The 24,762-nt window shown below is 42.3% G+C and overlaps 1 protein-coding gene across 1 annotated transcript; it reads right to left on the reverse strand.

Annotated features, from left to right (window-relative positions):
- Positions 1 to 1,009: 1,009 nt before the first annotated feature.
- Chct1 (CHD1 helical C-terminal domain containing 1) lies at positions 1,010 to 10,903 on the reverse strand. Its single transcript, XM_034507749.2, has 6 exons — positions 10,742 to 10,903; positions 9,262 to 9,363; positions 8,832 to 9,007; positions 8,084 to 8,183; positions 4,324 to 4,519; positions 1,010 to 1,260 (listed from the first exon to the last, which is right to left on the reverse strand). Exons 1-6 carry the CDS (start codon positions 10,790 to 10,792, stop codon positions 1,175 to 1,177), a joined length of 711 nt encoding a protein of 236 aa, XP_034363640.1. The 5' UTR covers positions 10,793 to 10,903; the 3' UTR covers positions 1,010 to 1,174.
- Between the last annotated feature and the right edge of the window lie 13,859 nt (positions 10,904 to 24,762).

Here is a 24,762-nt window from a genome sequence, read left to right on the forward strand (position 1 = left end):
ACAAAAAAAATGAATGAGTGAATGAATGAAGGCAGCAAAGTATTTTTGAACCTACATATGGTCCCAAGTTCGTCATTGTTGCTGCACACCTGTGTTGCTTCTGTGTACTTTGGGGATATCAAATACTAATGGCCCCAAGAGTTGCACAGGTAATGTACATATGTGAAGTCCATTGTGCAAGGCACGAGGGTTGGGAGGAGACCTGGTAAATTAGGAAGCATACCAGGGAAGCCCATGCAACTGCTCCTTGGCTCCAGTGGCTGTCATATAGGACGCAGATTCAAATGTAGGTAGCTGTATGAGAAGCCAGAAGTTTGACTTTGCATTTAATGGGAAATGACACAGTTATAATATTGGCAACTAATATTTTTCAAATGATGTTTGCAAGTGGAACTCCTTGTTGGGAATTAAATGCATTAGTAGCTGCCAATTTGATTACTGACCCAACTCACCATTCTGCTAAGACTATTGATATTTCTTCGGGATTCTGTTTCTAGCCTCTCACTCCTTGGCTCATGGCCATCTGGAAATCTCCCCATTACCCACGTGGCATCGGTTTATTTCATTGTACCTCTCCTCCCTTGGCACCACCTGCCCCACGCTACTGAGAAGATGAAGTCTAGATGATTCAGAGGCTGCCAGACTTGTCACAGACTGGCCCAATTCAATCATGTGCTTTCCTATGGTCAACATGGATAAAATCCTGTGTTCTCCCCTGGCCCCCATTGGACTCTGATACTATTCCACATAGGCGACCACAACTATTTACTTTGAAAAGGTAGGTTACCTGCCACTTAGGAAGTGACTCCAAACATTTTTTTCTTTTGAGACAGAGTCTTACTGTATAGCTTTGGATGGCCTGGAACTCCCTGTGTAGACCAGGCTGGACTTAAACACACAGAGACCCAACTGCCTCTGCTGAGATTAAAGGAGTGACCACCAAGTCTGGCTTCAAATACTTTTTAAGCAAATAAAAGATGAATGAAGTTCAGACAAGTAAAGCACAATTGTCTTAAGGATTATTATTTCCCAATCCATTTATTTATAATTAAAAATTGAATTTTTTTTTGATAAAGTAAATTTTCTTTACCCTCTTCAACCCCCTTATCTTCCAGAGAGCACATGCAGTGCTCAGGGAGCCAGGGAGAGACGGCCTCCATCCCTGTGGGTCTTCTTATGAGTAGCTCTTGGGAGATTCTGGTCTTTCCTTAATCCTCTTTTTCTTCAGCTTTGGCTTTTGAGAAAGTTTTCTTAAAGAATCTGAAACAAGAGAAGCAGAGAGGGTCCCAATGACACCATAGCTTGTAAGAAAACATCTTGGTAGCATCTGCAGGGTAGACAGGAGAGAGTGATAAAGGAAAGGTTGTCTCACTGCCAACTGTGTCCCTAACTCTTTCTTTCACTGAGACCTGTGAGGTGAAGAGATGCTACCACCCTCAGTTTGCAGGTAAGGATGCTCGCCCAAGCAAAGAGCAAGCATGTGGAATACCCAAAGCTTTATAACAAGCCAGAGCAGCAGTCAGGATCAAACTCAAGTCTGCTTGACTTCCCCTGTGTCCCTTTCAGTTCTCACCACTAATTCCAAGTGCTTTGAAAACACAAGTTTGTTGGCAAACAACACTGCCAAGTTTTAATCAATAACTGATTTATGAACATAGTGCCAAAGAAACATCATGTTGGTCACTGTAGGTAGACCACAAATGATGGCTCTACTGGTATTATGTGCCTTCCTCATGTAACATGCAGGGAGGGGATCCCACATCATCTCTAACCTTTAACATTTTCATCAGCCAAATGTGTGTGTGTGTGTGTGTGTGTGTATTACTGAGGATTGAACTCAGGTCTTCACATATGCTACAGGCATTTTACTACTGAGCTATGTCTGCAGCTCCCATCTCCAAGCTCCAAACACACACACACACACACACTCGGGGGGTGGGGGGGGAGAAACTCAACAGGACTTTCTATCTAAAGTCTGTTTATAGGTAAAGAAATAAGTTAAGAAATACGTTTTAAATGCCAAAAGGGAATAGTAGGGACAATCAGATCGTGGGAACTCCCCCAACAGGTCAGGTTAAAAAGGCAGCAAGTTTGGTAAGCTGAGATGTGACCAGGTGGCACACCTGGTGTGAGCAGCCTGTGCAGCAGTTACTGCTGAACCTTGAATATGGACTATCCAATTCCACAAACAGAACGTTGCCCTGGAAAGGCTGATGCCATTCATTAAAAGAAAGCAAGTTTAGAGGGCTGGAGACATAGTTCAGAGATTAAGAGCACAGGCTACTCTTCCAGACAGCCTAGGTTTGGTTTCTAGCATCCACATGGTGGCTTACAACTGCTTGTAACTGCAGTTCCAGGGATCTGATGCCCTCTTCTGACCTCCATAGGCTCTAAGATGTATGTGGTACATAAAAACTCATGCAGGCACTCACACAAACAGAAACAAATAGCAAAGAAATAAAAAGCAAGTTCAGGAACGGGAGGTGGCTCAGTTAGTAAAGAACTTGCCATGTTGAATAAGGCCTAAGTTTGGGTCCTCAGCAGCCACACATCCGTGATGCCCTGCTGGGGAGGTTGGGATGGGCTTAGTCAGGCTAGCCAGCCAGTGGGCTCCAGATTCAGTGAGACACACTTATCTCCACAAATAAGGTAGGGTAAGTGACGGAGACACTTCATCTCCTACTGGCTTCCCCACATATATGACACAGGTATCCCCCCAGACACAAAGCAAGTTATATGCAGTGTATAAGATGGTAATTATGCAATAGTGGATGGTGACAATATGTTGTTTATATCTTCCTATTTTATTAATGTTTTTAATGTTGTTTATAATAATTAAAAGTAGGTTGGAGACATAGTTCAGTTGGTAGGATCCTTGCCTAGGATGCATGAAGCCTTAGGTTTGATTGCCAGCACCACATAAATCAAGTGCCTGTAATACTAATACTTGCAAGGTGGGGGCAGTAGCTTAGAGTTTGAGGCCAGCCTGGACTACATGAGACCTTGTCTCAAAATTTTTTTTTATTGTTTTAAATTCTTAAAATTACATTTATTTATAGGCCAAAAGTATACATGTATGGGGGTCATAGGACAATTTGTGGGAAGAACCATTCTGTCCTTCCACCCCATGCTTCTCAGAAATCAAGTTGGGGTCATAGGCTTAATGACAAAGTCTTTGCCCACTGAGCCATTTTGTTAGCCTATTTTTGCTTTCTAGTAAGGTCTCACACACCATAGCCTGGGCTGGTCTCATAACTACGTAGTACAGGCTGATGTGAAACTCATGGCAACTGTTCTGACTCAGGCTTTGGAAAAGTGCTGGGATTACAGGCACGAACCACCATGTGTGACTACTTATTTTAATACTTGCCTGAAGATACTGGGAATGTTGCTCAAGGATGTAGTACTTACTCAGCACACATGACATCCTTGGTTTGCTCCAACTTCTCAGTCCACTGTCCAAGGCTTTCCCCCAGTGTCCCTGATGTATATCTCACCTCTCCAATCTGCACTGTGTCATGACTAGGCCCAGCTGTGAGGGAGACCCAACCAGTTATGCCTTCAGAAGAGCCTCTGAGTCCATATTAGGACTATACTCTGAGTTCTCCAGGTCACCATGTTTGCCTTTATCTTCCCCAACAGTAGCCAAGAAAGGACAGCTAACTGTGGTGCAGAAGCCAGTTCTAGAAGTGTGGAGGGGTAGATGCATGCCAGGTCTCTCTGTGGCTTAGTGTACACCAGAAACCCTCACAGGTCTCTACCTTACCTAGCTCTATCTCCTAACTCCACAGCTCTTGTGCAGAGAATCAGATACTTTGGGCACTACAGAGGCCGACATAGCTGGGAAGGTTGTTCCCATGCTGTCTGGATCACCATACGGATGGGCCCCTTCAATGTCCCTGTCCCTCTTGAGCGTTCATCTGCTCAGCACTTAGAACCTGTCTCCACCCTGCTTCTAGTCATCTGAGAAAGGCCTTTATAAAATGCTAACTAAAAAGAGAGGGAGAAGGGTTCATATGCACTCTGAGACCTCTGCTGGGACTGAAGGAACCACACTAGACAAAACAGCGCTGGCCTCTGGGTACTGGTTAAGCTTCCCTCCCACACACACACTTATCTACATATTTTAAAGATTTCATAATGAATATATCTGGGGAGGAGCCAAAAATTGAAAAGAGACTGAAGAAAAGGAAGGAAAGGACAGAAGGAAGAGACCGTACAGTGGAAGGAGGAGAGCTGTCGGGCTCAGAGGGGAGGCTTCAGCCTGTTCCAGAGAAACCCCCAGACTCTTCCACAACCCCTCATTCAGGTAGTAGGTATCACCTGCTCCGGAGCAGTGTGAGGCCCTTGGCTCCTCCAGCATGACAGCCTCTTGGCCAGGGGCTTGCATCTTGGACAACCTTTCCTTCATGCCATTGATATTTCCGTGCAACCCCCAGGCACTGCAGAGCCTGGGAAGACTGTCTTCCTGGTTGGCAAGCAAAGATCTCTCTGGTGCATCCAAGGGGCAGAGGGCGACCTGAAATTGGGTCCATCGTTAAGGAGACACTGGAGAAAAGATGAGCCTAAGTTCTACAGTAGCAGCCTCACCCAACTGCACCCCCAGTTGCTGAGAAACTATGGGATCTTCGATGCCTAGCCAAAGGAATGAGGTGAGAGTCACAGGAAGCCTGATGATGTGGGGTGGGCCAGGCTGCCAGCTGTGACTTCTAGTTAAGTCTCTCCATGCTAAGTAGTCTCAGCACAGTCCTCCTGTGTCAGCCCATGGAATGCAGTGACCACTGTACCCAATTACGTTACTTCCTTTGCTTCCTGCAGTGCTGAGGGTGGACACCAGGACTTCGTGTATGCCAATCAAGTGTTCTGCTGCCCTCATAGCCTGGGCACCTTTTATTTTATGGCTATACCTTCCATTTCGTTTGAGAGTGATGGTGTCTTGTTTGCTTGTTGTAATGAGATAGTTGTGCTTGCTTTGTTTTTGAAATACTAACTTAAAAAATTTAAACTGAGAACCTGAAGATATATTTTGAAGTTTTTCTGGCCAGTGAAGGCAAGAAATCTGGGAGTCACTGTAATGGCAACTTCTCTGTGTGTGTGTGTGTGTGTGTGTGTGTGTGTGCTGTTTCAGACAAGCTTTCTCTATGTGTCCCTGGCTGTCCTGGAACTCACTCTATAGACCAGGCCTTGAACTCAGAAATCCGTCTGCCGCTGCCTCCCAAGTGCATGACTAAAGGTGTGCACCACCACCGCCCGGCAAATGGCAACTACTTACAGTTAGAAAAGGAACAACTACAGCCAGACGTGGAGTCAAATCATGACTCAAGCCCCAGAGTGAGAATGAACCTAGGCAACACAGCAGGACCCCTGCCCTACTCCTAAAGAAAAGATGGGGCTATGTAGGTACATCTGTAGTGGCACTTGCCTACTTCTGTGAGACCCTGAATTCAGTCTCAGCATTGCAAAACTAAGATTAAAAAAGAAGAAAGAAAAGAAAAAGGATTAACAAAACCACCCAAGCATTCAGGTTCAAGAGCAGCAGAGATGCAAAGATGGGGAGGGGCTGGCAAAACAGGTTACAGCAGTACAGGCAGCCTGAGGTTACAATGAGCAGTCACACAGGCAGCCTGAGGTTACAATGGGCAGTCACACAGGCAGCCTGAGGTTACAATGGGCAGTCACACAGGCAGCCTGAGGTTACAATGGGAAGTCACACAGGCAGCCTGAGGTTACAATGGGAAGTCACACAGGCAGCCTGAGGTTAGAACAAACAGGCAGTCACACTGGCAACCTGAGACTGCATCCTGGCAGTCTTCTCACTGTGTGCTCTGGCACAGTTATCTCACCTCTATGCTTGGATGTTTCATTTACAAATTGTGGGAAATAATTCTAATTGCCACTGAGAGTTACTTGTGTAGATCACAGGAAGGAACAGAAAGTACTTGACACAAAGGCAACTTTTACTGTTGTTACATAGGGTATTTGAGTGTGTGTGTGTGTGTGTGTGTGTGTGTGTGTGTGTGGTTTTCCAGACAGAGTTTCTCTGTGTAGTCCTTGTTTATCACAAGTAGGCAAGTGTGCACTACAGATTTACGTATATAGCCCATCTTTTCTTTAAGCAAAGGGGCAGGGGTCCTGTTAAGTTGTTCTGGTCTCTAGATCATGCTGGCCTAGAACTCAGAGACCAGCCTGCCTCTGCCTCTAGAGTGCTAGAATTGAAGGCATTTGTCTCCATGCCTGACAGGCTTCTTATTTTGAACCAGAGGCTCAAATCAAAATCTGTACTGAAGCTTTTGAGAGAGGCCTGAAAGTGGGGTCTGTTTAACATGCAAAAGATTGAGCAATGGGTTCTAAGGAAACAATGAAGAGTTCACTGGCAGATCTCTGCCAAGGTGTGTACTGTACAACTGTAGCAGTGAGAGGCTCCAGGAAGGTAAAACTGGGAGTCACCGAGTAGAACAGTTTGCCAAGAGCTCTCAGGAAGGAAGGGAGAGTGGCCAAGTGGATCTCATAGAATAGAAAGGGTACCTATTCTGGAAGACACTGTGATGGTAGGGACACCCACCAAACGTTTATCAAACCCTGTAACAGGAGCTGGGTGTGGTGGGACATGCCTATAATCCTATCACTTTGGGAGAACTGAGGATTATAAGTTTGAGGCCAACCAGGATCAACAGCATGATCCTATTTAAAAGAAAAAACAGGGGAGAAACTCACAAGGCCTCACCTCCTCTGAGGAGCTATAGACTGTCAGTGGTTACCAGAGAGGGAGGGACAATTTTTCCTTTGGTGTATCACTGATGAGTGTCCCATGCTCTGCAAATAACCCCTTACCATGAGGCTAAAAGCAACCCTAATTGCATTTATTACACACACGCACATGCACACGCATGTAAAGAGAGAGAGAGGAGAGAAGGAGTGAGTTGAGAAAAGATCAGTTGGGGAGTGCTGGTCAAAGGACAGTGTGGAGAGTGAATATGATCAGAACAACAAAACTCATTGTATAATTAATACATTAATTTTGTTAATTTAAAAAGTTTTAGGAATTAAATAGAGACTATAGAATATATACAACATAAAACCTAAATCCTAATGTAAACTATTGGCCTTCTCTATTAAAAATCTATTGATGTCTTACAAGTCTTGACAAATGTGCCTAAAGAAAGTCTCTATGGATGGGGAAGAACTTTTGCATTGATTGTCCTTTAAAGTGGTTTTAAGTCTATTATTACTATTATTGTTGTTGTTGTTGTTGCTTTTTGAGAAAGGGTCTATGTACTCTTGGCTAGCCTGGACCTTGTTATGTAGACAAGGGTGTCCTCAAACTCACAGATCACAAAGCTCTGCTGGCTTCTGCTTCTTGGTGCTAGAATTAAAGATGTGACCAGCATACCTGACTAAAATCTATTATTATTATTTTTTTAGCTGATCCTAGTAGCACACTCCCTGAATCCTAGTACTCAGAAGTCTAAGACAGGCAGACTGCAGATCTGATACTAACCTGTATGATACAGAGTAGGTTCAAGTAAAACCTTCTTGTGAAACAAACAATCAAAGACGATTAATTTTTTAAAAGTTTATCAATATGGTTCAAATTCCACATCACAATTAAGAAACTACTATTTGCTGTATTTTTAGTATGACAACAAAGAAAAATATCTGTTCTTTTGTAAATAAGAGACTGACTACAGAAGCCGACCTGAGAATGCAGCTGCTTCTCTGAGCCAGATGCTAGAAAAAGCTACAAAATATAACACTACTACTTTCTGATTTTTTTGAAAAGCAGTTACTTTTTCATAAATATTTTTTCATAAACTGTATATAAAATAGCTATTTTAATTTTCAAATTTTGTAAATACACTTAAAATTTCCTTATCTATAATCTCTAGTAAATATTAATAGCTATAATATAATCACATCTTTTGAGTTCTTTCTGATTTCAAGAAGTAAACATGTCCACATATCCAAGAGCAGGGTATCTGAGAGCCACTGTATGAGGACAGAGCTAGGGTCCTACCCTTATGATCTAAGAGCACATCAACCAAACTCCTATTGGACCTCAGAGGAATTTTCTGGAAAGCCTCACCAAGAACTTGGCCGTCTGGTTCGTTTTGGTGTACTTATAAAGCCGTCGAAGCTGCTTCGCTTCCAGTTCTGAGAAGAGAGAGACAAACCGCCAGAGCATTCTGCAGAGAGAAACCCGAGACCAGTCTGAGAGAGGCTGACTAGAACCTTTTCTCCCTATGCACTGTCCTGTGATCAGACAGGACACTATTTCTACCTGGCAGAAATAGGCTACAAGGTGCCTCCTCAGTTTCAGTTGAGGGGCTAGGGATGGAGACCAGAACAGAAGTGTCATGTGCTGGTATCAAGCACCTGCACATAGCAGCTATTCACCTAGAGGCCAAAGGGCTCTTAGGAGAAGCTTAAAAATGTGTGTGTGTGTGTGTGTGTGTGTGTGTGTGTGGTGTGTGGTGTGTGGTGTGTGTGTGTGTGTGTGTGCGCGTGTCTGTCTGTATGTTTGCTACAATGCATGTGTGGAGGTCCGTGGACAACCAATAGGAGTGAATTTCTCCTTCTACCATGGAGTCCTAGTCAGATCATCTGGCTTAGTAACAAATGCCTTACCCATTGAGGACCTGGAGGCTCTTAGAAAAGACTTTTGTCTACTGCGTGTACAGCTAAGGTACAATCATTGCTTTCCTGATGGTTAGAGGGACCTGTTCTTTAAACAATCAGCTATCTCCCAGGATCTTAACCCTCTCCACACCTGGAGAATCTTGACAATAGCATAATCTTGAATGCAGGTGGGATAAGGCAAGGAAGCTGCCTACTTTTTCCAGTGCTTGATCTCCCAGGCTCGGCAGTAATGCTGCAGAAAGGTGTTAATATGGTCCCCTAGGGCCTCAAGGCTCTGCTTCGTGTACTTTATCCTTTTCTTCTGGGGAAGGTCCTTGGGCAGGTTCAACTTTCGAAGGAACTTCTTCAGAGGCCTCAGGTATTCTTTACACTGAGGAGGTCACAGGCAAGGTAAGGGGCTAAGGGGTGTGGAGAAAAAGCAGGTGGACAGACCCAAGTGCCTAATAAATTGGTCTGACTGCAGTTCTTAATGAACCACAAAGGGCTGTGTGGTCACAAGGCTCCAGTGCATCTCCCACCCCATTTCCATCCTGACTGTGACAGATTAGGTGGTGGGATATTTGGGTCAGAAGCCTCCTGATTCCTCCCAGGCTAGGGGGACAAGGTTTCAGGCTGGCTCCTTACAATTTTGAAGGTATCCTGGCTCAGGCCCTTGGCATGACGGACCAGAGCATCTCTGGCAGGCACGGTGCTGGAGCTCCTCTCTAAGCAGGGAACACTCCCCACCTGGAAGGAGGTGGCACAGTCAGAGAGGGGCTTGGACCTGAGGACCAGAACTGGGCAGATATTGGCAAATGACAATTTCTTTATTTTCCCTATGATCTCTGTTTCTCTCTATTAAAACATTGCTAGGTTACTGAGTCTGACCAAAAAAAAACCCACCTTTGAAAACCTCTGCTTGGAAAACCTAAAATATTTTACCTATTTCTTTTATAATAATTCTTGGCTATACTGGGAAACTTTGTAAAGCTCCTGATAAACATTTACTAATTTTCTTTTTCTACAAATTCTATGAGGTTAGCTATCATTTCCTCTGGTTATAATTGAGAACTCTGAGGCAATGAAAGAATTCTGTGACTCCTCAGGGCATGGGTAGCAGCCACTTCTCCTTTCATTTGGACATATTGAGGTGCCAGGCCCATGTCGGTGTGTCTGTAAATTTTAGCATATGGCATGCATCCGAAGGACACTCAGTAAAGGAGGGCGGTGCTGATAACAATGCTCTTGTGACACAACGTGGAGCAAGGGAAACTGAATCAAAGTGTCTGAAATATTACTGACTTAGAGAGCACAGGGTTATTCATTGGTGTTACTGGGTTTGAAACTTACATTTTCTTTTCTTTTTTCTTTCTTTCTTTTTTTTGTTTCTGTTTGTGTTTTGGGATTTTGTTTGTTGTTTATGATTCTTTTGTTTGCTTTTTTTTCTGCCCCCCAAACAATGAAACAGCTTTCTCTGTGTAGTCCTGGCTGTCCCAGAACTCACTCTGTAGACCAGGCTGGCCTTAAATTCAGAGATCCATCTGCCTCTGTCTCTGCCTCCTAAGTGCTGGGATTAAATTTACTTGCACCCCACATTTTCCAAGCCTCTTAGAACAATTGGATTACTTGCTGTTTGTGTTCAGGAGAGGAAGATCCACGTTCAGACCACTCTGAAGGACACTAGGGGAAATGTAAAGAAGGTACAGGACAGGGTCCTCCCAACTGTAGAGAGTAGGGACTCTGATAACTCCATAAACACAACCACATAATTGTAAACAGACCATAACACATATGTATGCTCACACGGAGATGGGTAAGACTTTATAACTAACGATCAAATGGGACGTCTCATCATCTTGGCAGAAACACAGCTTTAATAAACATGTTTACGACTTATCCCTGCTTTGTGGTTCTGGGGAATCAAACCCAGGACTAGGGCAAGCTCTTCACTACTGAGCTACACCCTAGCCAACTGTGCGAAGGAATTGTGTTCTCTTGTTCTTTGGGGCTCTTGCCAACTCACATACATCACCATTTCTCTTCTTGTCTCCTTCCTTGAATTTCATGTTCATGGATTCCAAAACCAGCCCCTCCCTGGCTCCCTCACATCCCAGTCTCACTTCACCTTCTCTAGTGGCTTGTCTCCTTCACCCCCTTGCCAATCTGAGGCTTCCATCTCAACAGCTGGGCTGGCAGGCTCCAGGATAGCACTCCTCTGGTCCCCCACAGACTTCTAACTTACTGCTTCTGTGACCTGAGTGCCCCAGGGAGTGGGCAGGTTGGCTCCAGAACTCGGAGCAAAACCATGGCAACTGCCAACACAGAGCTCAGGCCCCTCTCTACCCCGTCCACTTATGCCTCAGTGTGACCACCAACCATCTCCTTCAACTGAGATCTGGACTAGGTAAGTTAGTAAGTGAGCCAGGTGTGCTGCTCCCCACCCCACTTTTTGGGGGGTCAGTGTTCACTGATGACTAGGACCAGATGACACCTCTGGCCGGAAGCTATTGATTTTAAACCCTGGTAAAGTTTCTGAAGTAATCTTCCCGGATAGATACCACTCCGCAGTTATTCCGGAAGCTTATTGAGAGTGTGTATGTGTTGGGGGCGCGGAAACGGGAGGGGAGAGTTTTAACAGTCTTTTCCAGAACAAAAGACTAAAGGGTGTGTTGAAAGAGAGAATGGAATATAATAAATCTCTACTGAAATACACTGCTAGCCCCTGCAGTTAATAAACTGATTGTGCTGAGGGATGTTTGGGTTGCTCTAAGGGTTTTTACAAAAGTACTAGCTGGCATGTATTTAATTAATCTCACCAAAACCTTCCTGGGAGTAGGTGCCAAGTAGTGACCCTGTTTCATAATTAGCCTGGGTAGCCGAGGTCCTACCACTTGCCTTAGGTCAGTAGCCACTGAAATAGGTGCAAGGCTTTTGGTGGGATTCGGAGCACTCTAGATAATCCCGCATGCCAGCGGGAGGCCATGGCGGCAGAGCAAACGGTGCGCTCAGATGCTTAATCAGGACAAGCTTCGTCCCTACCAGGGCACCAGCGCCCCCTCGTGTCTTTCATCAGCTATCGTAGCGAGTTGCCCGGTGTAAAGACCGTTGCAGCTGCAGTTTACTCATTTAAGCCATGACTTCCCCGGAACGCTGGATTCCATTGCCTGGACCTCTTGGATGTCGCTCAGTTTGATCATGTTCTCCCTCTTCTTTGGTGGCCTCTGGGTCGGCCAATAGAACTTCCCTCTGTCCATCTAGCCACACAGGTCAGGGCATGGTAGCTCTTAACAGCTCCAAGGCTGGAGGCCAGGAGGCTCTAGGATTTTGGTGAGTTCCTTTTCTGTCCAAAAACAAACTATTCTCTGAACTATTATGTTTAGCAAATTGTGGGGAGGAGATGGGGACAATCATCTAGTAGAAGTAGGACAAGTTCCTACTTCTCTGTCTTCGTGTTGGGAGATCTGCTCCCTGAGGATTATTTTGCAGCTAAGGACAATTATGTTTGTAAGAGGAAGGCAAAAGAAAGCCTCCTAGACACTTTATAGAGAATAGTATATTGGTAAACAATGTGTTTGAAAATGTATTACCTCTGTCCATTCTAGGGATAGTCTTAAGGAGAAAAAGATTTGACAATAGTGGCATTCTGGGAACTATTCTGGAAATGTCAATGGGATAAATAAAACGTTATGTCACATATCTGTCCCACGTGCTCAGTGCTATTCTATGGCTAAAGCTCCTGAGCGGTAAGAAGCAGCATGTGTGGCAGTTCCCTTGCTGGATATGCACTGAAAAGGGTGTTGGAGTATATGCTTCAAAATACCCAAGAGGAGCTGGGCGGTGGTGGCCCACGCCTTTAATCCCTGCACTTGGGAGGCAGAGGCAGGTGGATTTCTGAGTTCGAGGCCAGCCTGGTCTACAGAGTGAGTTCCAGGACAGCCAGGGCTACACAGAGAAACCCTGTCTCGAACAAAACCAAAAAGAAAAAAAAAAATACCCAAGAGGATTGTTTTCATTCTGCTTATTGTTTGTCTCTATAAGCTGGCCAGGGCAAGGATCATGGAATAGTAGTTTTCAGGCTGAAGCAGTAGGACTGTTATAAGTTCAAGGCCAGTCTAGTCTACACAACAAAATTTTGTCTCAAAAACCAAAATTTTAAAATATATTTTTATGAAGAGACAGTGGGGAGACTGGAGTGGGAGGACAAACTGGGAGGGAGGTGGAAGAGAGGGGTAAGGGAGGGAAGATGGGTATGGACAGTTAATACTAAGACCCATTGACGGGCCATATGAGAGTCTGCTACTGTTAAAGTAGTATACACACATGAAAGAGATCTAAATGGAGTCACTATGAAGTGGAGGAGACAGTACTCTAATTAGACATCTTTAAAGACAACTATGCATGAGAACTAAATAGCATTATTAGAAGATTTAAAACCTAACTCAGGATTCAGGAAGTTGCTCACTTGGCAGAGTGCTTGCTTATCATGTAGAATGTCCTGGGTTCATGCCCAGCACTACAGAAACCAGATGCACATGCCTGTAATCTCAGCACTCTGGAGGAGGGAGGAGGAAGACTGTTACAAGTTCAAGTCTAGCCTGGCCTATTGTCTGTACAGACTGAGCTCTAGTCACTCAGGTCATACAGATATTCTTTCTCAAAAAAACAAAATAAAACAAAACAAACAAAACAAAAACCCAAACCCCAACCCCACAAATTGTCACATACATCACCCAAAAGTGACATGAGATATGAACTAACACTGAAAAAACATTTAAAAAGATTTGAATAAACACATACATGTGTATATTACTTGTGTGTGCACATGTGCATTCGCAGACACACCTACATTTGAAAAGAAACAAAGGTTTTAAGAACCAAAGGTTTTAAGAGCCAAAGGTTTTAAGAACCAAAGGTTTTAAGAACAAAAGGCTTAGCTGTTCTGTTCTCTTCATTCACTCTCTTCTACACCCCCTTTCAAAAGCCTCTAGCAAGTCCTAAGCTCTGGATGGCTGCCCTGCTTACATAATGGCTTATTATCAGACATGGAGAGTAGCCTGAACAGACAACTGATAACAGCCAGAGAAATGGTTCGCTCAAATACAACAGCAAGTAAAACCAAACACAAATCCATTGCTTTTGAGAAACAGTCTTCAAAATTCAATTGGTCAGAATAAAATTACTCTGTAGGGCAAGTTAACTTATCCAACAATGTTATTCATTGCAACATAAATTTCTAGCTATAAATCATGGGATGGTGAGATGGCTCAGTGGATAAGGACTTTGCCTCCAAGTCTGATAGCCTGAGTTTGATCACTAGGACCCACATGTGCAAGGAAGGAATCAACTCTCAAAATTGTCCTCTGGCCAGATGGTGGTGGCACATGCCTTTAGTCCCAGCACTTGGGAGACAAAGACAGGAGGATTTCTGAGTTTGAGGTTAGCCAGGTGTACAAATCAAGTTCCAGGACAGCCAGTGCTGCCTCAAAAAACAAAACAAAAATTGTCCTCTGATCTACACACACACACACACACACACACACACACACACACACACCTCCCCACCAAATTTTTTTTTTTCAAAAGCTACTCACCAGGTTTCTTAGATATCTGTGAGGTGGGTGTGAGAGCTGAGGCCTGTTAGTTTGCCAACAGTTCATTTTATGGAGGTTGGCATTTTCTACTACACAGACTGGTCTCATAGTAATTGTGTTAGTCCCTACTGTAGGTCCACAAGACAGAGCTTCCAATTTTCTTGTTATTATTTGAATTAAGCATAAAAAGCATTTTTTAGTATCTCCTTGAATTTTGCATCACAGATCTGAAGATCCATTTTTCTCCTCACCATCTCTGAGTGGCACAGAAACTTTTTATTCCCCCCAAAGAACTTTCCTCTATCCTTTTCCTTGATGAGAAACTTAAGGGTATCTTTATAATTGCTAAAGAAGGTGTTTTGATTATAAGGCAAATTATTCAATTGTGTAGCTAAAGTTTTATCAAAACCCCTAGGAAAGGAAGGGCATTCAGTTCTTATCACAGCTATAGTACTGTATCAGCAGTGTCGACAGCTCCCAGAGGAGGCCAAGGCACCCTTACTCCAAGGTCACCAGGGTCTGAATCATTACTTAAGACAGGGCTTGAAGGAATCAAGAAAGCTCTGTAACTGTGAGAATTCATTAAAGACTTTAGGAAGCAGGCTCCAACAGCTATAATCTAGGTGTGTGCACTTTTCAACCGTGGTTTGGAGTGTTTGGTAGGTCTTTAAGTCTAAGTCATGGAAGCCCTCAAACAGAGGCACTGAGTGCCCCACCCAGGGCTAGTGTTGAGAGGACAGGTGCAGGAGAAGACAGACAGATAGGGAGTCTAGCTAACCATATTTCAGGCTCAAATCAAGTATCTGGTGATTAAAGTAAATACAGAGCTTTCATGACCACATACAATGAAGTTTAAGTGCTACAGGCTTTCCCTGAGCTGTACACAAGGGATTAGCTCTGCCTGGGCCAAGCTAAGGCGTCTGGGCTTGTCAAAATAGGCTGTAAGGCTAGGGCCTTACCTCCCTGGCTGACAGGATATAGATCCCTCCAAGCACACAGGGCATAAACAATTCTTTATCTCTGATACTGCTACTCTCCAAACAGTTCTCAAAACGCATTTTGTAGTTGTTTCCCCTGTTCTTAGCTGAATTTTTGCTATAGTTTTCCATTTAATGAAGGTTTACTTAATTTCACTTTTTTATCATAATGCTTTTATTTAGGCTTCTTGCTCTAAAAATATCTTGTTGGGGCATCAAAATAACACAGCAGAAAAGCAACCTGAGAACTTCAGAGCATGTTTCTAAATAGTCTAATAAAATGCAAATGTCTAGGATGCTGTCAAACTGCTGGGCCTAAAGATTTCTAATCTCCTTTTACAGGAAGATTTTCTTTCTTGGGATGAGATTTAGGGAGATGAGTCAGAATGAATGCAGTGAGCAAACACTTGAGTTGGAAATGATTTTAGAGAGAAAAAATTTACTGACATTTTTGCAACCATTTCTTCCAGGAGCTCACTTTTGCCTCCTCTCTTCCAGGGTACTGGATTTTTGTCTTCCTCCTATCCAAGCCAAATCACCTTGTAGACCACTTGGGGTAGAATCCTGTTTAAATCAGCAACCCATGATCACAGTTTCTAGCCCAGAGCTCAACAAATATTTGTTGAGTTGAATGAATGATTGAATGGATAAATGTTCTTGGTATTAATGAAGAAAATGTTGTTAACTACTGGTACCAGAACTCTTTGTAGAAACTCTCAGCAGTTTCAAAAGCTGCTGAGGCAAAAGATACCTGAGGTTATTGACAAAGAGAGTCAGTTGAACTAATCTGAAGTGGAAAAAGAAAAACTGACCTGGGTTTTTTATTTGATCCAGAAAGTTTCCAAAAGAAAAGGAAGCTAGATGGGCTCTGTGGAGATAAAAGATTTCAGAGTAGACAGGATAAGAAACTGTGGGGAAGCTGAGAACAGGTTGGGTAAAACATTCCTGGGGACTAGGTAGCTGAACACATTATTAATGTGGGTTATATGTGTATACTGTGTGATATGAGATATACCATTCAACACAATACACAAATCTCCAGTTAATTTCCAGTCTAGTAGAAAGCTTGGATATGTGTTTGGTTTGGAATGGGATGAATTAACATCTATCTAAGAGATAAAAGGGTAATGGCAGCGGGGGCAGGGGAGGCAGGGAGAGCTCTATAGAGGAGGCCTGCAGGGTACAGATGGCATAAAGGGGTAAATGAAAAATAGGAGGCGGCTTTAACCAGGGAATGAGTGTAATACAGAAGAGGAGGAAGGAGCAACAAATAACACTAGGGATGTTTGAAAAAGCCATAGAGGAACATATTACACTAAACTTAAGCAAATATATATATATATATATATATATATATATATATATATATATCATATAATATTATATGTATGATATCATATATATCATATGTATATATCATATAATATTATATGTAATATTATATGTATTATCATATATATCATATGTATATATCATATAATATTATATGTATGATATATATATATATATATGACTATCAATAGTCAGACCCAGCATAAATTCTATTTAGAATAACAGTGAAGAGTCCAGCAAGATACCCTTAATGTTGCTTTATCTTGAGGATGACCAACAGTTGTCTATCTAGACTTAAGGCCCACTCAATAGGAGGGAATTCATGTCCAGTATTACTAGCCTAGCCAACCATACATAGAGGGAGAGGTCATAGATCCTATGTTAGAATATATTACCGCCATTTTCCTATTAGTCCATCTTTATGTCCACAGATTAGTATGACACTTGCCTTTCACCAAGAAAGCTTCTTTTTTTTGCAGCAGATAGAGATTATTACAGAACTCTACAACAGGTCAAAATGCAGAGAATAAGTAACCAGTGGGGATGTTCAGCTCCAAATGTTACAGTGCAACCACTACACTTAAGGCTCAGAGGGCAGAAAGATTGTAAGAGCCAAAGGACCAAACTGTAAGATTGTAAGAGCCAGAGGACCAGGACTCCTGCTACTAGAGTCTCCTATTCATGACAGGGAAACTGCACTCATGAAATCTCAACAATATGGTTGTCTATACAAGACCTGCACAATGACATTCCAGTGTTGATGGGGGAAATCTGACATGGCCCCATGCCTAGATGAAGAGCTATTATGAAATCAGTGGCTGCTGAGAGGAAGAATCAGTCTTCTCTAAGGATGAGTCCCCTGATAGGTTATCCAATTCCAAGTGGTCATCCATATCCATTTGAGCAACACTAAATGAACTCAGTAGGTATATATCTCCATTGTCTGTCTCTGTCTGTCTACTTGTCTGCCTATCTATCTATCTATCTATCTATCTATCTATCAATCAATCAGAGGAGGTTGTGAATTTGAGAAGTAGAGATAAATGCAAGAGAAGTTACATTGATCGAGGGGTAGAAATAATATATAGTAGTAATATAAGAAATACTAAAAAAATTAAAATTTAGAAGGTAATAAAAGGACAATGATAAGAAATGGTGATACAGAGTAAAACAAAGCAGGCACCAAAAAAACTAAGACAAAAGCAGGAAGCAATTAGAAGACACTGTTATAATGAGATAAGTCTCTAAGAATCTAGAGACAACTTGAGAAACACTTTAAACTTCCATGGTCTATGGGTTGGTGACCCAACTCAATTTCTCTAGAATTTAAGGAGCTGGGGAATCCAGGAACTAAAAGGTTACATTTCATTATCTTGAAAATTTCAAAGCTATATAATGTCCCATTGCTTAACCAGTGTGTGTTAATACACTTTGACTCATTCTTTGGCTAAATGAGAGGATTCTTTGTCTTTCTGAACTCCAGGTATGAATTAAATATGTCCTGAGTAAATCCATAAGCCCAAGGTCATCATAGTGTCAAACCAGCATTCTCTCCTTTGAAATAGCTTTCGATGCCCACTAAAATTTGATGCTGGGTATAGTGGCACATACATTTAACTGTATCACTTAGAAGTAGAGGCAAGCAGTTAGCTGTGAGTTTCAGGTCATCCTGGTCTACGTAGTGAGTTTCAAGACAGCCAAAGCTACATAGTGAGAGCCAGTCTCAAAAACAAAACAAAACAAAACAAAACAAAAACAAAAAAAAACCAAACAACAAACAAACACCCAAACAGCAACAAAAGTCAGAGCTATCTCGCACCTGTGGGCACAGCTCAGTGGTGGAGGACCTATCTAGCATACACAAGACCCAAGTGTAAGCCTGGCAGTGGTGGGGCGTGCCTTTAATCTCAGCACTTGGGAGGCAGAGACAGGTAGATCTCTGGGAGTTTGAGGCTAGGTTGGTCTGTGGAGTGAGTTCCAGGACAAGCTACTCAGAGAACCCCTGCCTTTAAAAAAAAAAAAAAAAAAAACACAAACCAAAAGAACAACAACAAAACTATCCAAAGAACAGAGTAGGGAAAGGGAAGGACAGTAACTTTTCAATGAAGAAATGGAAACTACTACATCAACCAAGTGACAGAGGACAACACTGCCAACCATATCTTTTGGACACTCTGCACTCACATAATGTTCAAAAAAAGATGAGGACACTTCTGCCCTAGTTGTCTAACAGAAATACACACACACACACACACACACACACACACACACGGAAAAAAAACCTAAAATCTAAATGAAAACAAAAACCACTGCTCTAGTCTAATTCTGAGAGAAACATTAGATAAACACAGGTTAGGAGACAACTTGGTCATTCCCACTTGAAACAAAAATGACATAAAAATAAGAAAAGAGAATGAATTGTTGCAAAGAAAGGACAGGGAAACACAATGGCTAAGCTACAAGGCAGTATCCTGAAGTGGAACAGAAAACAAGCATTGGTAGAAAAACTTGTGAAATCCAGAAGAATCCTGAGTTACTTAATAATATATTAATGTATATTTCTAGCTTTAACAATTGTATTACAATGCTGTGTTAAAAGTGGATTAAATGACTAAGGCATATTACAGGAACTCTATATATTATCTTTACACTTTTTTTTTTTTACAAAAATCTTAGATTTTTGTAAATCTAGGATTATCTCAAAATTTAAGAAATTGGAAATGAAAACTAGCTATATCATATAATCCAGCTACTCCACTCCTGGGAAACATCCAAAGGAATAAAAATCAGCTTTTAATAGAGATGCCTGCATACTTATGAGAATGGCAGCAGTATCCACAATGGCAGAGTGGTATAATTAGTCTGCATACCTAGCAAGAAATAAATTGATAACAAAAATGTATATATACACAATAAAGTATTTATCAGCCAAAATCCTATATAGAAAAATGGATGGAACTGGAGATCATTGTGTGAACAAAATGAGCCAGACTCAGAAGGACAGCTGTCAGTCCAGAAAACACTTTCCTGTGTAAGGGAGGAGTCACAAAGATAAAAGAACAGATGCTAATATCCACATTAACCTCTGATTTGGCAGGAAAAGTGGAAAAAGGGGAGAGTGAAAGGGAGGTGTTAGCTTGACATTTCTCGTGGCTTGGCAGAAATGTAAGAAAGAAAATACAAATTAAATCTACACAGTCCTTCCTGAGATCCAAGACTTAGAACCCGTGGGAAGAATCGGAAGAGGAAGCACTAAGCAGAAATGATAGGAAATATCCCTCAGGGCTACCTTTAATAGAAGGGGAAAGGAAAAGCATGACTTAGCATATGCTGGGGGCTGCAATAATGGCCCAGGACAGGAAACCATTGTAATCATAGGATGCTCTACATCTGAGAAATTGGGGAACAAGGGATCAAAGAGCCCTCACTGCCTGGTTTGTGATGCTGTGGGACACAGGGTGGAAGACTAAGTGTCTCCTTGAGACAACAGTTACATAATTTGAGGTAGTATGAGGATAATCAATACATGATGAGCTGGCTTAAATGAGTTGTCAGAGACCCTGGGTTCCTGAAATCTTTGTGGATGTAAGTGTGACAGGAAGTTAAAAGACAGGCAGTAACAACAGGCTTAGACACATGAGTGGGAATGTCTGATGCCTACTTCACCAAAATTGGCAGGATTGTGTTCACAGAATAATTTAAAAAACTTGGTTCAGTGTGAACTCTGGGACTGGTATAGGACTGCAGTGGCTTTGCTGAGTCCCATGGTGGGACATGATCTTTATGAGGTATGGCTTTAGGAGATCTCAGTGACTTTGATAGGCAAATTGAAAGGGTTCATAAGGTGCTAAAGATTCAAGGGGTTATAGGGATGGTGGAAAATGCTGAACAGACAAAAAGATATCTGGTTCACTCAAAGGCAAATGTAATAAGATTAGTGTTGAGCTAGTTTCTAGAGAAAAATCCGACAGAAAGCCAAATATTGTGCTTCTGGGTCTGTGAAATACTTTAGAGCCTAAACAATAGTTCACCAAAGGACTGAAAGGAGTAAATGATAGAGGTATACAGGGAAACATTTAGGATTCTTAGTTACACATTCAGAGGGTGCTATATACATTTCTCTCCTGCAAGAGAGTATACTGGGGCCAGATATTGTTCACCAAGCTGAGTGCCCTTGCAAAGCCAGTTGTGACTGGTAGAGAGAAGGCAACCCTTGCACAGGAGTCTATTAGACCCCCCCCCCCCCAAGCAGGCTTTAGCAACAAGCATAGTAGTCACAAACACAGCCCTGCTCCCTTTTGGCCTGGGGCCAGGTCAAGCAGTGTTAGCAGGCTATGGTGACATCATTAGGTCTGGGAGACTGTGCAGCAGCTGCATAGCAGTGCTTCGGGCGAGGATGCTGGATGACTAATGTAAAATGATTGTGACTTGTGGAGGGCCTTGTGATTTAAAAAACAACCCCTATCACCAGCTGATGAATTCCAAGATCAACCAGCGTTACTTGGAACTTAAAAAAAAATATGAATTGTGTGTACATTATATGTGTGGGCATTTATATGCCACAGGTGCCCCTATGGCCAGAAAACAGCTGTGGTAGCTGACTCCCTTCACCATGTGAGTTCTGGGAATTGAATTCAGGTCATCAGGCTTAGGGCTTGGAGGCAAGACCTTTACCTGCTGAGTCATCTTCCAAACCCTTTCCTTGGAGCTCAAAGGTATGACACACACTCTGTAAAAAGGTTTGAATGCTAACCCTTAAATGTCTTACAGATTTGAAAAAACATCTGAAAGAACTGGTGAAAATATCAGTTAAAGATTTTTAAAGAAGATATCATGCTTGGAAGAAAAAACAACAACAACCTCCCAGGAGCCATAGATTATTGAGTACAATCCAAAAAGAAGGAATTTCCTGTGAGTTGTTGGTCAAAGATTCCTGAGGTGCCCAAAACAATACAATCTATTACCACTGCTGTTGCATATCAGACCTAGAATATTAGACTCAATTTCTGAAGATACCACACTATACACTGATTACAGAAAATGGAGAAAAGAAGCTGGGACTGAGCTGGAAGCTCTCTCCCTTGTTGGCTGGCTTCCATGGGCTGGAAGGTGTTCTGCAGGCTGCTAGGAATAGTTGATGGCAAACCTTCTTGGTTATGAACCCTAGATTCTCTCCTCTCAAACTTCTAGGCAAGATGTGTTTACTGGTTAAATACAGTTTCCCAATTGGATGTAAGGTTCATTCATGCCATAGGAAGGAGATTATGATAAAACACCATGACCAAAAGCAATTTGGGGAGGAAAGGGTTTCTTTCAACCTCTAAGTCCCAAACACAGTCCATCATGAAGAGAAGTCAGGGCCAGAACTCAAGGCAGGAACCTGGGGTCAGGAGCTAATACAGAGGCCATGGGAAAGTTCTGCTAACTGGCTTGCTTCCATAGCTTGTTCAACTTGCTTTCTTACAGAATCCAGGACCACCAGCCCAGAGGTGGCACTGCCTACAGTGAGCTGGGCCCTCCCACATCAATGAGAGTCAAGAAAATGCTCTATAGGCTTGCCCACAGAACAATCTGGTGGGTGTAATTTTCTCAATTGAAGTTCTCTCTTCCCTAATGACTCTGACTTGTGTCAAGTCGACAAAAGAACTAGTCAGGTACTGTAAGGCAGGACAAAATCTTGTAACTGGGAAGGTCATAGGTCCTAGTAGGGAAGTTACTATTGTGGTTTTGCTTAACAGATATTATATGCTGTCAAATTATCTTCTAAATATCTATGTTTATGCCCATAGATTACTGCTGCCTTCAGGTTTGTTCATAGAGAATAACATTTCACAGTGGTTGATGATTACTAAAGAGACTTATAACTGGGCAAGCTATTGTGATCAAGTGACTGTTGTTATGACACAGGGGCCCAATGCAAACCTTTGTAAATGAAGGAAAATATTCAGATATGTGCATCACCTCCTCCAGGTGCGGGGGATATAGTATAAGAGATGCCAGAAGGAACAAAAAAGCTTGAAGAAAGCATTGTATAGCTATCTCCTACAAGTTGAAACATGCCCTTCCTAACCAGATGTGGGGCACATTACTATAATCCTGGTACCTGGAAGGAAGAAGTAGAAGGTCAGGAATTCAAGGTCATCCCCAACTACATAGTAAGCTTGAGACTAACCTGTGTTAGGTGAGATCTTTTCCAGAGGTGGGTGTGGGGAGCAGATATGTGAAAGGGAAGGGAAGAAAGAGAAAAAAAGAAAAAAAGGTAAAGGAAGAAAGAAAAAAGGGAGGAAGAAGGGAGTCTCACAAACTTGGGAAGCTAAAGAAATAGGCTCAAGAAACTTTTAAAACTCTCAAGGTAGCTAGGTGTGGTGGTACACACTCCTTATCCCAAGCCTCTGGAGGAAGAGGCAGGCAGATCTCTGAGTTCCTGGCAGTCTGATCTACAGTGAGTTCCAGGACAGCCAGGGCTACACAGAGAGACTTTTACATAAGAGCTAAACAACTGCTGGGAGAGAGGAGCCTCTCTGGTAGAAGCTGCCTTTAGGAAGGGTGGAGAGGACCAGGGCTGCAGTTTCTGTGAATCATTGCACGTGCTGTGGTGGGGCTTTCTGGTGATGGACCTATCTCTGAGTTGTGTTTGCTTCTGTAAGTAACCCCAATAAACTCACTGGCTCACCAAGTTAGGCTTGGGTGGGATAATTTCTTTGGTCTGACACAGGTGTTTTAACCAGAATGAACAAACATTTGTTCACATCTCAGGAGCAGTCACATAACACAAGACCAGGCTTTGTCTTTAGAGAGCTGTCTATCAAACTAGGGGAGAGAGAAATGGCTACATACCTCAGAAATTCATGATTATGAGAAGGGATGTAGCTCAGTTGGTAGAGTGCCTACCCAGTAAGCATAATACTCTGGGTTTGATTCCCCAGTACTGCCTAAAGCAAGTAAGATGGGTACTCCTGTAATTCTAGTTCCCTAATGACAAAAGACTCTGCAGTCTTAGGCAGGTTTAAGGTCATCCTTGGTCATCGTTAACTATAGAGAGAGTTCAAGGCTATGTCTAAAAAATAAAAATCAGCCCTTAGAAATAGTGATCACGAATAGGGAGTGATCACGAACTTTGTTTATTGTCTTTCTTGTTCCTTGACTATTTGCATCTATTGTATTGCTAGTTCCTTAACTTAGAACTGACCTTAATACTTGCATGTAATTAAAATGGTATAAAAGCAAAGAGGAGGAGGGGGAAATGGGATAGGAGGTTTCTAGGGAAGGGAAATGAAGAAAGGGGATGACATTTGAAATGTAAATAAATAAAATATCCAATAAAAATAAAGTACAAGATAGCTACATTTATTTCATGGAATATTTTTCAATATTTTTGGTTTTTGAAACAGAGCCTCACTGTATAGCCTAGGATAACCTCAAATATACAATTTTCCTACCTTCGCCTGTCAAGTTGTTAGGATGTGAGTTTAGCTGTTTTGTTTTCAATTTTTAGAAAATCTTTTCAAAAGGTTAAGGCCGGATGATAACTTGAGTCAATTCAGGAGCTCAAGACTAGACAGGTCAACAGTAGCAGAGTCCTATGTCCAGAATAAATAAAATAAAAAAAAAATAAGTGTAAAGATCAATGGGATATAAACACACACACACACACACACACACACACACACACACACAAACTATGTTTTGGACAATATCTCATGTATTCCAGGCTGATTTTGAACTCATATACCCATATAACTGAGGATGAACTTGAAATTCTGACCCTGCTGCTTGTACCTGTCAGTGCCGGAATTATAGCATCACACCATATCTAGTTTATGGGGTCCAGTGAATCAAACCCAGGGCTTCATGCATGCTAGGCAAAGTGTTTTTTTTTTTTTTTTTTTTAAAGATTAGTTTTTTAAATATGTGTGGGCATTTTCCCTGCGTGTTCTGTGTACCATATGTTTCTAGTGCTCTTGAAAGGCAGAAGAGAGTGATGGGTCTTGTAGAACTAAAGTTAGAGACTGCTATCAGTCTCCCCAGGTCATCAGGCTTGGTAGCAAGTACTTTTACCCACTAAGCCATTTTGCTGGTCTTATGTATTTTTTTCAACTCCAAAAGCTTTCTTCTAAGCTAAACAGTGGGAAAGCAGAATGCAGAGGAGCTTTAATTGAGTCTTAGCTACTACGGAGACAGACAACAGACCAGAGCTGCAGGAGAAGGCCTCAGTATTGAAGAAAACACATGAAAGTCTGGAATGA

Source organism: Arvicanthis niloticus, chromosome 6, assembly GCF_011762505.2.
Source record: "Arvicanthis niloticus isolate mArvNil1 chromosome 6, mArvNil1.pat.X, whole genome shotgun sequence".
Lineage (NCBI taxonomy): Eukaryota > Metazoa > Chordata > Mammalia > Rodentia > Muridae > Arvicanthis > Arvicanthis niloticus.